At 55.4% G+C, this 14,937-nt stretch overlaps 2 protein-coding genes across 2 annotated transcripts in view; both read right to left on the bottom strand.

The window, feature by feature from the left end:
- Nucleotides 1–1,635: 1,635 nt before the first annotated feature.
- On the bottom strand, nt 1,636–4,267 carry TMEM86B (transmembrane protein 86B). Its single transcript, XM_011932474.1, has 3 exons — nt 3,699–4,267; nt 3,199–3,445; nt 1,636–2,572 (listed from the first exon to the last, which is right to left on the bottom strand). The coding sequence occupies exons 1-3, from the start codon at nt 3,747–3,749 to the stop codon at nt 2,190–2,192; spliced, it is 681 nt and encodes a 226-aa protein (XP_011787864.1). The 5' UTR covers nt 3,750–4,267; the 3' UTR covers nt 1,636–2,189.
- Nucleotides 4,268–5,630: 1,363 nt separating this feature from the next.
- Nucleotides 5,631–14,937, bottom strand: part of PPP6R1 (protein phosphatase 6, regulatory subunit 1) — a 25,237-nt gene continuing 15,930 nt past the window's right edge. Inside the window, exons 10-21 of the mRNA XM_011932587.1 lie at nt 14,716–14,866; nt 14,543–14,628; nt 14,329–14,418; nt 14,140–14,237; nt 11,659–11,716; nt 11,340–11,518; nt 7,097–7,233; nt 6,824–7,004; nt 6,621–6,691; nt 6,432–6,513; nt 5,787–5,897; nt 5,631–5,706 (exon numbers count right to left, since the gene is read on the bottom strand). Of these exons, the coding sequence (XP_011787977.1) occupies nt 5,631–5,706; nt 5,787–5,897; nt 6,432–6,513; nt 6,621–6,691; nt 6,824–7,004; nt 7,097–7,233; nt 11,340–11,518; nt 11,659–11,716; nt 14,140–14,237; nt 14,329–14,418; nt 14,543–14,628; nt 14,716–14,866 (1,320 nt within the window). The remainder of the gene's footprint in view (nt 5,707–5,786; nt 5,898–6,431; nt 6,514–6,620; nt 6,692–6,823; nt 7,005–7,096; nt 7,234–11,339; nt 11,519–11,658; nt 11,717–14,139; nt 14,238–14,328; nt 14,419–14,542; nt 14,629–14,715; nt 14,867–14,937) is intronic.

Genomic DNA, 14,937 nt, shown 5'->3' with positions numbered 1-14,937 from the left:
CGGGGTCCAGGCTCCAGCCCCTCCTCCCTCAGACCCAGGGGTCTAGGCTCCAGCCCCTCCTCCCTCAGACCGAGGGATCCAGGCTCCTGGCCCCTCCTCCCTCAGACTCAGGGGTCCAGGCTCCCGGCCCCTCCTCCCTCAGACCCAGGAGTCCAGGCTCCAGACCCTCCTCCCTCAGACCCAGGGGTCCAGGCTCCAGCCTCTCCTCCCTTAGACCCAGGGGTCCAGGCCCCAGCCCCTCCTCCCTCACTCCCAGGAACCCCTCATGTCTGCAGGCCCCATGCGCTCCTAGAATCTGCACACCCAGAGCCCCGTCCCTCCAGCTGCACTTTACTGTGGAATTTCCTCTTTCCCCGCCTTTCGTCAGGTCTGAGTGGAGAGGAGGGTAGGAGATGAGGAGGAAGTGGAGGTTTCAAGCCTGAGTGCAATCCTTCAGATCCTCCTCACGCCTGACTCTTACTGAGGGAAATCCCTCAGCTTCCACTTCTCCTCACTCCAACTGTGGATTCCTGTCCTCACCTTCCTTCCTGGTCCCCGTCCTCCAGGATCCCCACCTTCCCTTCCCACCTCCGTACTCTCACATCAAAGAGTCCCGGAATGCAGGTCCCGGATGGAGAAGTCGCCTCTCTGCTGTAAGAGTCTCTAAATGCTGACCATGGATGGAGAAGTCACCTCTCTGCTGTAAGAGTCTCTAAACGTTGACCATGGATGGAGAAGTCGCCTCTCTGCTGTAAGAGTCTCTAAACGCTGAGCATGGATGGAGAAGTCGCCTCTCTGCTGTAAGAGTCTCTAAAGGCTGACCATGGATGGAGAAGTCGCCTCTCTGCTGTAAGAGTCTCTAAATGCTGACCATGGATGGAGAAGTCGCCTCACTGCTATAAGAGTCTCTAAATGCTGACCATGGATGGGGAAGTTGCCTCTCTGCTATGAGTCACTAAAAGCACATCATGGATGCAGAAGTCAAATAGGGTCTTGGAGAGCAGCTTGGACCCTGTCAAGTATTCAGACACAGAATCTGAGGACCAGAGAGGGATAGCAGCTTGCCAAGGTCACACAGCCTTGACAAGGAGCACAGCTGGGTTCCTCCTTCCCATTTGATTCCTACCCCCTTGCCACCCTCCCTCCTCATTCTCAAGCCTCCTACCCTTGTCCCAATACTGCATGTGACTGCAGCGGGTTGTGTCCCCTAAAAAGATATGTCCAAGTCCTAACCCCAGGTACCTATGCAGGTGACACTATTTACAAACAGGGTCTTTGCAGACATACTTAAGGATCTTGAGATGGAATCACCCTGGGTTTACGGTGGGCCCTAAATCCAATGACCTGTGTCCCTAGAAGGATGCAGACACAGAGGGAGGCTGCCAGGTGAAGACAGTCACGTGAAGATGGAGAGACACAGCCACAGGCCGAGGGAAGCCAGGGATTCCTGGGAGCCTCCAGAAGCCAAGAGGGCAAGGATGGATTCTTCCCTAGGGCCTTAAGAGGGAGCATGGGCAGGAAAACACCCTGATTTTGGACTCTGGGTCTCCAGAACTGCAGGAGAGTCCATTCATCTTGTTTCAAAGCATCTGGTTCAGGGTAATTTGTGATGGCAGCCCCAGGAAACTAACACAGAGACCAAACAGTTCTCTTGGCTCAGTTCTGCACAATCCTCACTTTATCTCCTCAAATCCACTCCCACCAGAGGGCCAGGGAGGGTCCCACTGGGCACCAGGCCTGGTCCATGGAGAGTGACCTAGAACCGTTTGCTGTCATTAACCGCGATGGTTAATCACAATGATCTTCCCCCGAGGCCTCTCCCCCCGGTGACAGCAACATCTATGGTTCCACACCCACTTTACTAAGATAAGAAAAACGATTCAGAGCAGGAGCTGGGAGCGGGCAGACTGTGGCGCCGACACAGAACACGGAGGCGGGCTGGTGGCTGGGAGGGCCACATGTGGGCCTGGCTGAGGAGCCAGGGATCTGGAGTCAGAACCTGGAGAAGGCAGCTGGAACCCAGCAGTGGACTTGGAATTCCGCAAATGGTCCTCAAACGTCTTCAGCTGGAAGCGGCGGCGGCGGCGGCGCCTGCAGACAGGCGTGAGGAAGCTTCGCTGCTGAGGGTATTTCTCAGGCTGGGCTGGGCTGGGAGGCCCAGGTCTTTGCAAGAGGAGAGGGCCTGAATACCGGCCCTTCAAGCTCTCTAGTCAGTCGGTCTTGGCCATCCGGCTCCTGAGGGCCGACAGTGTGATGAGGAGCTGGGCAGCATAGTAGGTGGTCATGACCACCAGGCGGGCATGGGGCAGGGGCTGGACGAAGGTGTCCCAGGCCAGCACGCCATCAGAGAGTGTGAAGAGCAGCCCGCCCCAGCCGGCACTCCCGCCCCGGGCCAGGCCGCGCCACAGCATGGCCATCAGGATCAGCCCATAGGCTGCCACAGGCAGGCCCATATCCGGCTCAACGTGCTGCAGCACAAGGCTGAGGGAGGGGCCAGAGGTCAGGATGATGAGCAGCAGCAGGCCAGGCTGCAGGGGAGAGAAGCCGAAGGCCCAGACGTAGAGAAGGTGGGTGGTGGCGAAGGCGGCCATGCCTGGTGGGAGAGGGTTGGGGTGCCAGTGAGGAAGGCCCATCCTGGGAATGGCCCCAAGGTTACCCCTCATGGCCTAAAATAAGGGCCATCCCAAAGCACCAGGCCCCACCCTGGCCAAGCCTCCTTGCAGGCCTCCCCACATGCAGTGTCCATCCTTGCTCTGCTCAGAACCGCCAGGAGGCCCCACCTTCCCTTGGCCTCCAAAGCCCCATGCCCTCCGGCTCACCAGCCACTCTGCCCAGTCACCCTGGCCTGCCTGGCCACAAGCACCTGGCACACCCCTGTCCCGGAGCCTTTGCACTTGCCCTTCCCCCACACAGGCACACAGCACCTTCTGCTCTGCCCAAATGTGACTTCCTCAGTGACACCTTCCTCAGCAACCCTGCTTCAAACCGCAGCACCCCCAGCGGGTCCTCACTGCCCTTGCCACCCCCAGCTACTGCCCTAACACCGCCTGCCCCCATCCCTCACTGGAGTGTGAGCTACCTCGGTCACGGCTGCGCCCCCCACCGTGCCTTTGACCACCGGAGCTCTCACAGGAGCCCTCTGCGCCCCAGGCTCCCATCCAAGTGCTGGGGCCTCCCTCACACAGGTATCCGGAAGGCATCATGGCAGCTTCCGCTCACCAGGGAGGAAGGCTTCAGGCCAGATGAGGCAGGCGTCCCCCACTGCCGAGCACAAGAGGGCTCCTTGGAAGAGCCGGGTGTAGCCCCCGCCTGGGGACACGACCCACAGGAATCCGGCCAGGCAGAGGATGGGCAGGCACTTGACCAGGGCAGCGATCCAGGACGGCTGGTCCTTGGGAATCCAGAGGCAGAAGTACACGCAGCAGGAGAGGATGAAGGGGCTCAGCCACCTGTAGACATCTGGGCGCTTTGGAGAATGGGGAGTTGCTGAGCCGAAACCCAGCCTAGCCCCCGTTCTTGGGACTGAGATCTTGTAGCTCCTGTCCCACCCCTACCTGGGACCCCAGCTGTACAGGCTGGACCCATTCAGGAACCAGGCTGCCAGAACCCAGCTTCCCAGGGTCCCAACCAACTCAAGGACAGCAGCTCCCAGACCCACCGACTGCTGGGATTCCAGGGGCCTGTCCCCCAGCCCCAGGCACACCTCGGAAGGCTCTCACCTGGGCTGAGCAGTGAGTCTTCAGGGTCTGCCCCGCTTTGCCAGTGTCCATGCTGGCCTGATACCCCAAGAGTGACCTAATCTGGGAGCGAGTGGCTTCAGGGGGTGAAGGGGACGGCTCATGGTTACACGTTAACCCAAGGAGCGTCCTGTGGACTCTGTGACTGATAACAGGGCCCAGAGAGATGTTGTCCTCACCCTGGGGACGGCCTTGCCTGGCACCCGCTGATAAAGCACTGTTGGCATCGGGGGTCCCTCTGCCCTAGCCTGCTGGGACATGGCTTCCTCCTCCTGTCTGCCTGGGGGGGTGAGGCCCACAAATGCCTGTCCCCTTGTCCTGGGCTCAATCAGAAGAGATGGAGTGCAGAATTCCAACGGCCACCCCTTCATGAAAGCGGGGGAGGGGCTGGCTGGCAGGAGCACCCCTGGAGGGATGGGAAGGCGAGTCCGTCCTTCACTTGCTGCCCTAGCCATCTCCCTCCCTGCTCCATGAAGCCTTTCCTCATTCTGCTCAACCCCACCAAGCCCTCAGGGGCTCCACCACAAACACTGCTTCAGTGGGTGACGAGGAGGGACCACCATGAATGCGGGGAATAAGCACCCTCTCCTGTGAGCGCAGTGAGCCCCAGGTGACCTCCAAGCCAACTGCCACCCAAGTGAGGACGTTGTCCTCATGGCCCGGTCCACACGCTCTGGTTTCCCTGCGCCGCTCACCCGTGCCACTCGCTGCACACCCAGCCTACATTTCCACCTTCCACCTGAAAGACTCAGACCTACTGGGCGCCAGAGCCCGGCCTCAATGCTGGGCTTGGTTACTGGGGGTAAGTGAGGGCAGGAGCAGGGATGTGAGCACCTGTCGGTGGTTTCTATTCTCTGCCCACAGCCCTGACCACAGGTGGGGTAGGCCTGGCAGGAGCCCTCACAGCCAGCGCCTGGCCCAGCCTGGGGCCTCTGCAGCCACAGGGCTCCCCCCGGCAGGACACAGTGTTGGGACAGACTGGGTCAGAAGCACCCCCAGCCTCTGAGGTGCAGGGATAACACAGGCTCCCCACCCCGCATCCCAGAACGTAAGGTCTGACCAGCAGAATCATAAACTGTCTTCCTTTATTTATATTTGCAATATGAAATAGAAGCTCGGCACGGACGCACGCACACTCACACCAGCCTGGAGGAGGGAGCTGGGGACAAGGCCACTTGGCAACAGGGCTGGGACCCCAGACCCTCAAGGCCCCTAGGGGTGTTGCCGGGGAGGCCCCTGCTCCCCAGAGCCGGACTGGCCTGGTTGAAAGTGCAGGGTCTGGGCAAAGGCACGGCCCCCACTCGGGATCCTCTGGCACCCCCACCTGCGCTGGGCCGTCCCCCATGGTGGACCTGAGCTGAAAGGCCGGGTGTGGGTGTGGCCATCTGCGCTGGAGCATGGGACAGCTGGGCACGTGGGCGGCAACCCCAGGACCCCTAACACCAGCCCCCGCTGGGACGGAACGGGGAAGGCTGTGCTTTGGAGCCACCAGCCCAGCTCGGTGTCCTCACTTTCTCTCGCTCTCCTCCCTCTCTCTCCTCCCTCTCTCTATATATAATATATAATATACGTTTCTCTCTCTCTCCATTCTCTCTATTTGACTCTCTTTATCTTTATTCTAGGAGGCAATGCTCCAAAACTTCTCTTCTCAGTGCAAATGGGGGTGGGTTGGGCCTGTCTCCCTGGCACCCGCCTCCTGGGGGTCCAGAGGAGAGAATGTGGGGGGTTCAGGGTGATGAGGGCACCGGGGGCCATCATGGGACCCGCCCTGCCCCCACCCTGGGAGATCCACGGGAGGACGGAAGATTTGGCCGCCGCTGCCGCACCAGGCAGCTATCTGGAAACAGAGGGAGACGTCGTGTGAGGGTCCAGCAGGCCCAGCCCCACCTACCCAGCCCCAGGCTGCAGCCACACTCACTGGGAGCCTGGGGATGCAGGCCCTTCCGGGGCAGAGCCATTGGGTATCGGAGGAGGCGTGAGGGCCTGGGCACTGTCACGGGAGAGAGGGGATGTGCAGAGGTCACTTCCTGCCCCACCAGCTCTGCCCCGCCCCACTGCCCTGATGCTCACCTCTGGCTTTGGGAAAGCCCCAAGGGCTCTGGGCTCTTCTCCCCATCTGTGGTCTGGGGGCGCTGGTGGGCCCCGGAGGCTGGGACAGAGGTAGCGGGGTCTCTGGTTGCACTGTGGGTGAGGAAGGTACGGCTGTCAGCGTGGCCCCCACTGTCACCTGCTGACACCCTCACACCCCAGACTGAAGTCGGCTCACTGGGTGTGTGTCTGCCACCTGCCCCACCAGGAGGGGCCTCCCAAGGACACAGCTGGCTCCGAGCGGAGGGACTGCATGGCCCTGGGCAGGAAGACAAGCAACCCTCTTCCTGCCTCTTGTCCCTGTGGAAGAGGCACTCCAGGCCAGCTGAGACAGCCCCAAGAGGTCTTCTGCATGCTCTCACCCTCCCAATCCTTCACACCCTCCAGCGAGCCTTTCCGAACCCGGGGGCTCAAGGGCCCCAAGCATCCCAGGCTACTAAGAGAAGAACCAGCCTACAGAGTGCAGGGGGCCAGGGCACAACATGAGGCTAGGCCTGGGGGTCCTGCAAAGGAGACCTGGAGCAGCTCAGGGACAAGATGAACCCAGAGCCCACCTCACCGCAGAGGAGAAAAGACTTCTCCTGATACCTGGCCCCTCACCTTAGCAAGCCCCACCTCGCTGCTCACCTGTCCGAGGAGTTGGGGGCAGAACGGATCCCGTGGAAGGTGGCCTGAAGGTCCCCGATGCTAACCAAGGCCTGGCAGGGGGCTGTGGGGGATGAGAGATCTCAGCTGCAGCCTCCCAGCAAGCTCAGAGCTGGCCAGGCTGCTCTCTCTGCCCAGGGCCACAGGTGGGCAGGGCAAAGAGGGGCTCACCTGAGGGTTCTATGACTTTGCTGCCTTCTGTGGCTTCCTGAGGTGCTGAGGGGGGTGTGGGGTCCTGAGACCTGGTAGATGAGACGCAGCCCAAGGGGGCAGCTAGGGTTAGCACTCGAGCCTATGAGAGGACTGGGACCCCATGGCCACCTCCTGGTCTCGGGATACCAGCGCCATTCCAGCCCGTCCCATCTGGTTCTCACCTGAGCTGCAGGGCATCACGGGCAGGAGGGCTGACCAGGTTCTCGGTGGGGAGGTCCTGGGATACACTGAGGGGTCCCTGTAGGGCTGGAGGCCCAGTGTGCAGCTCTTCCTCCCTGGAGACACGGGGACTGGTCGGGGCATCTGTAGGCACTGGGTCAAAGGTGGCTGTCCAGCTGGGGCCTGGGATGGAGTTGGGGGAGCGGCATAGAGGGTGAACTCGGTAGCAGTCAGACAGCCCTGTGTACACCTGACCACACCGCCCATTCATTCACCTGGAGGCTGAGGGCCAGGGCTGGGGTAGGACATGGGGGTGGCCCCTCCACGGGCTGCACAGCCAATGCCCTCCTCGTCTTCCTCCTCCTCCTCGTCCTCCTCTTCTTCATCCTCACTGTCTGTGCTGCCTCCACTCCTGCCCCAGAAACCGCCTCGTCAGCTAGCTGTGTGGGACAGACCAGCCGACACCCATCCCGTTCCCTGCAGCCCAGGGTCAGCCCAAGGAGAGTGGGCTGGGATGACCGGCAGGTCACAGAAGGGTTCAGGGAATTTGGGGTGTGATGACACCAGGAGAGGCTGGGAGAGGGAGTTCTGAGCCAAAGGTGAGAACACAAGCGGGCAGGGACAGAATGAAGCCGTAAGGAGACCATTCGTCCCCAATCATCCATGCAGGGTAGGCCCTGGGGAAGTGGGCTGAGACTCAGCCATGGCAGCCAGAGCAGACAGACCCACTCACCCGCTCTCAAGTCACCTCCCAGCTGTCACCACACACTGTCATCACAGTGACAGGCCTTCCCACCAGCAGACCCACCCTCTGGACAGAAGGCTTCACACTACTCTCTCCCTCCAACTAGAAACTCCAAGAAGGCAGAGATGGCTGACTTTTGCCACTGCTGTATCCTCAGCCCTGAGAAACTACCAGGCACCCATAGCTGCTCCAAAAATACTGGCTGAATGTTGACTAACACACACCTGTGAACATGAAGAAAATCCAAGCAATCTATGTGCTGATCAACCAGGAAAGGGGTAAGCAAAGTCACACTAAAACTAAGCTTTAACAGGGAGAGTACGTTCTGAAAAATGCAGCATTAGGAGATTTTACTATTGTGTGAACATTCTAGAGTGCACTTACACACACCTGGATGGGAGAGCCTACTACACACCTAGGCTCTATGGTATAGCCCTATTGCTCCTAGACTATAGACCTGTACAGCATGTTACGGTACTGAATACTATAGGCAATTATAACACAATGGTAAATGTCTGTGTATTTAAACATAGGAAAGATACAGTAAAAATAAGAGCATTATAATCTTGCAGGACCACTGTCATATATATGGTCCATTGTTGACCCAAAGATGCAGTATGGGACTATATACTATGTCTAAAATGCTGACTAAATATTTTTGTCTTAACAGAGTAACTGACTACTTTAACTGGAAAGTAATATATCTGTATATAGTTAAAAGTAAACTAAAATACTCAACGACCAAGGAGTATAAAGGAAGCTCCTCAACCTAATATAAGGCATCTATCAAACCCCACAACTAAATGGGGAAAGGCTGAATGCTTCCCCTAAGATCAGGAACAAAACAAGGATGCCTGTTCTTGCCACTTTTGTTCAACATTGTACTGGAGGCTAGCCAGGGCAACCAGGCAAGAAAAGGAAATTAAAAGCATCCAGATTTGAAAGGAAGGAAAATGACATGATTCTGTACATAGAAAATCCTAAGGAATCCACTACAACTTTAAGAATTCATAAAATAGTTCAGCAAGGTTGCAGGATAAAAGATCAACATACAAAAATCTATTGTATTTTCATACACTTGTAACAATCTGAAAACAATTTCAAGAAAATTCCATTTACAATAGTATCAGAAAGAAGAAAACAGGAATAAACTTAAAAGAAATACAAACCTCATACTCTAAAACCTACGAAACACTGTTGAAAGAAATTTTAAGACCTACATAAACAGACACCCATGTTCACGCATTAGAAGAACCCTTTAAGAACTGGCTTCTTCTTTGAAATTAATAAGCTGATCCTAAAATTCATATGGAATCTCAAGAAATCCCAAATAGGTCAAAACAATCTTGAAAAAGAAGAACAAGGCTGGTAGACTAAAACCTTCCATTTTCTTCTTTTTGTGAGATGGGAGTTTCATTCTTGTCACCCAGGCTGGAGTGCAATGGTGCAGTCTCAGCTCACTGCAACCTCTGCCTCCCAGGTTCAAGCAATATTCCTGCCTCAGCATCCTGAGTAGCTGGGATTACATACAGGAACCCACCACCACACCTGGCTAATTTTTGTATTTTTAGTAGAGACAGGGTTTTGCCATGTTGGCCAGGCTGGTCTCGAACTCCTGACCTCAGGTGATCCATCTGATTGGCCTCCCAGAGTGCTGGGATTACAGGTGCGAGCCACCATGCCCAAGAAACCTCCCATTTTCAAAACTTACTATAAAGCAACAGCAACCAGGGCAGTGTGGTACTGGATAAAGACAAACAGACTGATGGAACAGAACAGAGGGGGAAGAAACAAACTCTCACACATATGGTCAAATATTTCTTTTTTACACAGGTGCCAAGATGATTCAGTGGAGAAAAGACAGTGTCTTCAACAACTGGTGCAGGGAAAAATGGTTATCTACATGTAAAGGGATGAAGCTGGACTGAACCCCCACCTCACACCATATACAAAATTTAGCTCAAAATGAATCGAAAACCATAGAAAAATGCTATAAAACTCTTAGAAGAAAACAAAGGGCTAAGTCAAGATGCTGGATTTGGCAATGACACACTTGTGTACCAACAACATGTTCAAGAGTATTCATAGCAGCTGCACTCACAGCAGTGAGCAACAGGAACCTGCCCAAAGGCCTGTCAACTGCAGAACAAGCAATTCAAGCTCATCACGTATAGCACGGCCCCACTACATGACAGCAAGGGGTGCCCAAACACACAATAGGGAAGGAGCTCACAAGTGGAGTGCTGAGCAAAAGAGGTCAGACACAAAAGGAAGCGCTGTATGCTGTATCAAGTGAAAACAGAGACAAAACTCATCTACAGGGTTAGAAACCAGGACAACTTTACCCTCAGGAGGGAGGATACTGGCTAGCAGAGGGGATGTGGGTACTGGGAAGGTCCTCCTCCTGGGTCTGGGCACTAAGGAAGGATGTCCATTGGCCACACACTTAGGATCTGCACAGTCGTCTATACTCACGTTACATGTCAATAAAAAGTGAAAACAGCCTAATTACCAAATCAAAAGTCATAAGGCAAAACCTCAGTTGCAGATGGTGACTTAGTGTTCACGCTCTCAAATCTACATGGCATGAACCCATTTCATCACAGCAATTCTGGGGCCGGCCATAATAAGAGAAAAAAAACAAACAATGTAACATTTGCACTACAAACTGTTCACAGCCTCACTGGAGAGGGACATCATCAGCTCTCATTTTACTGGAATTAGAGGAAAGAGAAGCTGCCTGGGACCATCTTATCCCCCTTTCTAGGAAAACATGCATGAGAGCTAACAAGAGGAATTGAAGTTAAGGGATGAAGGAAGGAGGGGGGAGGTGGGGAGAGAGAGAGACGCACACAGACCAAGCCATATCTCAAGGACCTGCCTATTTTTTCAGCCACAGAGATTATCGCTTTCTTTTTATAACTTAAACTCATTTGAATTAGATTTCTTTTAATTTGTTGATTCTTTTTTTTTTTTTTTTTTTTTGAGACCAGGTCTTACTCTGTCACCCAGACTAGAGTGTAGTGGTGCGATCTCAACTCACTGCAATCTCCCAGGCTAAAGCGATCCTTCCACCTCAGCCTCTCAAGTAGCTGGGACTACAGGTGCATGTCACCAATCCAGGTGATTTTTGTATTTTTTTGTAGACACAGGGTTTTGCCATATTGCACAGGCTAGGTCTCAAACTCCTGAGCTCAAGCAATACATCCACCTTGGCCTCCTCCCAAAGTGCTGGGATTACAAGCTTGAGCCACTGTGCCTGGTTAATTTGTTGATTTCTTAATGCATCATCTAACCCTTTTTTTTTGAGACAGGTCTGGCTCTGTTGCCCAGACTGGAGTGCAGTGGTATGATCTCGGCTCACTGCAACCTCTGCCTCCCTGGCTCAAGCCATCCTCCCACCTCAATCTCCTGAGTAGCCAGTACTACAGGTGCACACCACCATGCCCATCTAACTTTCATTTTTGTAGAGACAGGATCTCCCTATGTTGCCCAAGGCTGGTCTCAAACTCCTGAGCTCAAGCAATCCATCTGCCCTGGCTTCCCAAAGTGCTGGGATTATAGGCACTCACGGATTACATGAGCCCACCATGCTTGGCCTTGAATTAGATTTATACCACCACAGAAGTGGAAGTGCCCCCAACTAATACACACACCAATGCAGCTTCCTTATTTTTTTCATTCACTTCAGCCTCAGTCCAAATGTGTTGGCAGACCCCTTGGCCCTGCTGTGTGGCAGAAGCTTGGAGAAGGGAAACTGGAGGGGGACTTACCGGATACCAGGGGGCTGGCTCAGACGGGCCCCCCTGGCCAACTGGCTGTCCTGCCAGGCGCCATCTTCTCCATCAGACTCCCCTGAGCCCTGGGCCTCTTCCTCGTCCTCCTCTTCCTCCTCATCATCAAACTGCTGGATGCGGTCCTTGTAGCATATCTCAAGTAGGTTGGCGTTGGGCTGCAGGGCACAGGGTAGGAGGACGGACCACACTGCACACAGTCCCACACCCTCCACCCGCCACAACCAGGGGACGGGGCAGCACTCACATTGTCATCGTCCCTCCACCCGCCACAACCAGGGGACGGGGCAGTACTCACGTTGTCATCGTCGGCGTTGAGGGAGAAGGTGATGTTGGCTGTCTTGTCAAAAGGTGCACTAGGAGAGAAGGCGAGGCATGGTGAGAGGGTACACCTGGGGGTGGGGGCAGCACAGGACAAGGCCACATTCCTTTCTTCACTCAGCGTAGAGCTGACCCTCACTACCTGCAGAGTCAGTATCTGCAAATTCACGCACAACCCAAGCCACTGGTCCTAAGGGGCAATATATACATGAATATCAATATCTCACATAGATGATCACTTTAAATCCTTAAAACCACTCATTGAGGTAAACTGTTTCCCTTGGCTCTAGAAGTGAGAAAATGGGGCTCAGAAATGTTAAGTGACTCTCCTCAGGCTTCTCCAAGGACAGGTGCCAGAGAGGGATTCAGACCCATGCCCTTGTCCCCATCCTTGGGGCATCTGTAGGAGGCTAACACTCACACCAGCCAGGCACAAGCAGCGTCTGAGGCTACAGCCCAGTAAAGCACATCCCCTAACCTCAAGATGTCTACAGTCTGTGGCTGAAATTCTAAGTTATGGGCAAAAGAATCACATCAGAACTTGAACTGAGCCTGCCAGGACCCCACCTCCCTCAACATGAGGGTCCACATTCTGTCCTACGTGTTAGGGACACTTCAAGGGATCATTTGTCTCAAATTCATGAAAAATTGTGCCACAAAGATCAATGGATAAAGGGCAGTTAATTATTAATAAGGGACACTAAGCATGTGACAGACACCACTCACGCACTTCATTCTCCCAACCACCTTCCAAGGCAAGTGTCCTTAGTACCTCCTCGACACTGAGAAGCAGCAGAGCAGAGATCACGCTGGGCACACAGGGGATCTAGGGCGGGGCAGCCCATGTCCCCGTGGCACTGGCAGCCTCAGCTGACCTGGCTTCTCCTGCCACAGGAGCTCTGCAGGGCAGCATCTTCAGCCCTGAGGTGATCAAACCAGTCATCCACTTTCCATTCCGGAACTCTTCCTAGGTTTGGTTTTGTTCGCTTAACTTTTTAACCTCTCTGGAATTTTCTTGGTGGAGGAAGTGCTAATAGTTTCATCCCAAAAGGGCAGCTGGTGATACTAATGCCATCTACCAGTCAGTCCCTTCACCCTCATGCCAGGATGGTTTTTTTTGTTTTTTTTTTTTTAATTAAAAAAGCAGAGATGGTCTCACAACATTGCCCAGGCTGGGCTGAAATTCCTGAACTCAAGCGATCCTCCTGCTTTGGCCTCCCTAAGTGCTGGGATTAAGATGTGAGCCACTGTGCCCAGCCCAGTTTTCACTTGAGCATCTTCTCCAGGGGTCTCAGCACAGGCCACTGACCCACAAAGACCAACGCTCTGCAAGTCTCCACGCTGGGCATGGAAGCAGCACACATGGGGGTCTTATGTCTGCATCTGAGAGGACCTCTGTCCAGCTGTGGACTAAGTGAGGCACAGCTGACTATCCTTCATCGTAGTGCCCCCCACGCTGTGCTGTACAGGAACCCCGGGGCAGCCATAGGCAGCCATCCAGCTCCCACACACTAATGGGCTATGTCCTGGGGACTCAGTCTCCCTGGCCGTATATGAGCTTATTGTGGAGAGATGGAGTCTTGCTCTGTTGCCCAGGCTGAAGTGCAGTGGCACAATCTCAGCTCACTGCAACCTCCGCTTCCCGGGTTCAAGCGATTGTCCTAACTCAACCTCCCAAGTAGCTAGGACTACAGGCACATGCCACCACGCCTGGCTAATTTTTGTATTTTTTGTAGAGACGGGGTTTCACCATGTTGGCCAGGATGGTCTCGAACTCCTGACCTCAGGTGATCCGCCTGCCTCAGCCTCCCAAAGTACTGGGATTACAGGCATGAGGCACTCCGTCCGGTCACTTTTTTCTGACTCTAGAAGCAACACACGCTTGTGGCAAGAAACTCAGAAAAGTTCATGATTACAACACCCAGAGGTGACTGACATTAAGATGTTGCCCCATAAATCAAAACAAGCAGAATTGGTAATTGGAAAAAAATGTTTGGTCACCCCAAGGCCTGTGGAGGGGAGAACTGGACCCTCGTGTCTGGCGGACTCGTGACCCAGAGGGCATTCAGGCAGGCACAGTTTTGCCTCACAGTCCCTGTGCCAGGACCTGCTGGTCCCCACTACCCTGAGCCCCTCCTGCCTGGGACCCCTAAGGCTAGTTCCAGGAGTGGGAGGGACCTGCTCTGTGTCCCCAGCACAGAAGGTGTTTGTGCCCCACCCTCATGGCCTGCCCCTCGGAGAGAAGAGACTGCAGAGCCGGAACTCATGTAAGAGGAGGCAGACACACGAGGCTGCAGACACGCACACAAGGCCATGGCCAACGTGTGCCCAGAAGCGGCCATAGCTGCAGGCTGAGCCCCGCAGGGCATGCAGGTGGGTGTGGGGGACAGACACAAGTAGGCGCGCTTGCTGCTGCAGAGGCAGGACAGCGCTCTGACCCTGCGCAGGAGACACTCACTTCACACTCTCCTCCTGCTCCCCAAACTCCTCATCATTGAAGCCAAAGTGGTCAATAAAGGTGGAGGTCATGCGCTGCATCTGGAAGTCCATGAAGGCCTGTGGGGGTGCGGAGGTTGGGGCTGGAGGGAGCTGGACGGGACCCCACTCCAGCACAGCCCCGCACAGCTCCGCACAGCCCCAGGCCCACCTGCTGCAGCACGGCCTCCTCAGGGAAGTTGAGCTCCTTGAGCCGGTCGTCCTCGTCGTCACTGGAGGAGTGCAGGTGGTGGGTGTTCACCTGGGGAGAGGACGGGGCGTCAGGGCCTGCTGGACCCCCAGACGAGGGTGGGCAGGCAGCTACGAGGACGGGGAGGCTAAGACTGGCCCAAGAGAGAGAAGCGGTAGGAGAATCCGGGCCTCACCAGGTCCACCATGTTCTTCTTGTTGGTCTCCGCCAGGGGCCCTGATACAAAGGCTTCCCACTGCTCCTGCTGCTCGCTGGGCAGCTCTGCTTAGGTGAGAGGGGTGAAGACATGAGGCATCCCCTGGCTTCAAGCCCCCCACGTAACCCTCAGGCTGGCCTGGGGACCCTCACCCTTCAGCAGCTGTCCCAGCTGCTCTGCATTGGGCCCCTTCTCTGTGCTCTGCACCAGGGCGTTGGCCATTCTCGTCAGGTGGCCCATGTAGCCTTTCCGAGGGCCTCCCGCAGACCTGGCAAGAGTGAAGGCCACGGCTAGAAGCCAGGACTGGACCCAGGGATGCCCAGCCCCGACCCAGCCCCCAACCCAAGCAGTCCCAGCCCGACCCAGCCCCCCAC

The sequence above is a fragment of the Colobus angolensis genome, unplaced genomic scaffold, assembly GCF_000951035.1.
Source record: "Colobus angolensis palliatus isolate OR3802 unplaced genomic scaffold, Cang.pa_1.0 Scaffold96, whole genome shotgun sequence".
Lineage (NCBI taxonomy): Eukaryota > Metazoa > Chordata > Mammalia > Primates > Cercopithecidae > Colobus > Colobus angolensis.
Note: the sequence above shows the minus strand (reverse complement) of the source record. Positions and strands in the feature narration are given on the sequence as shown.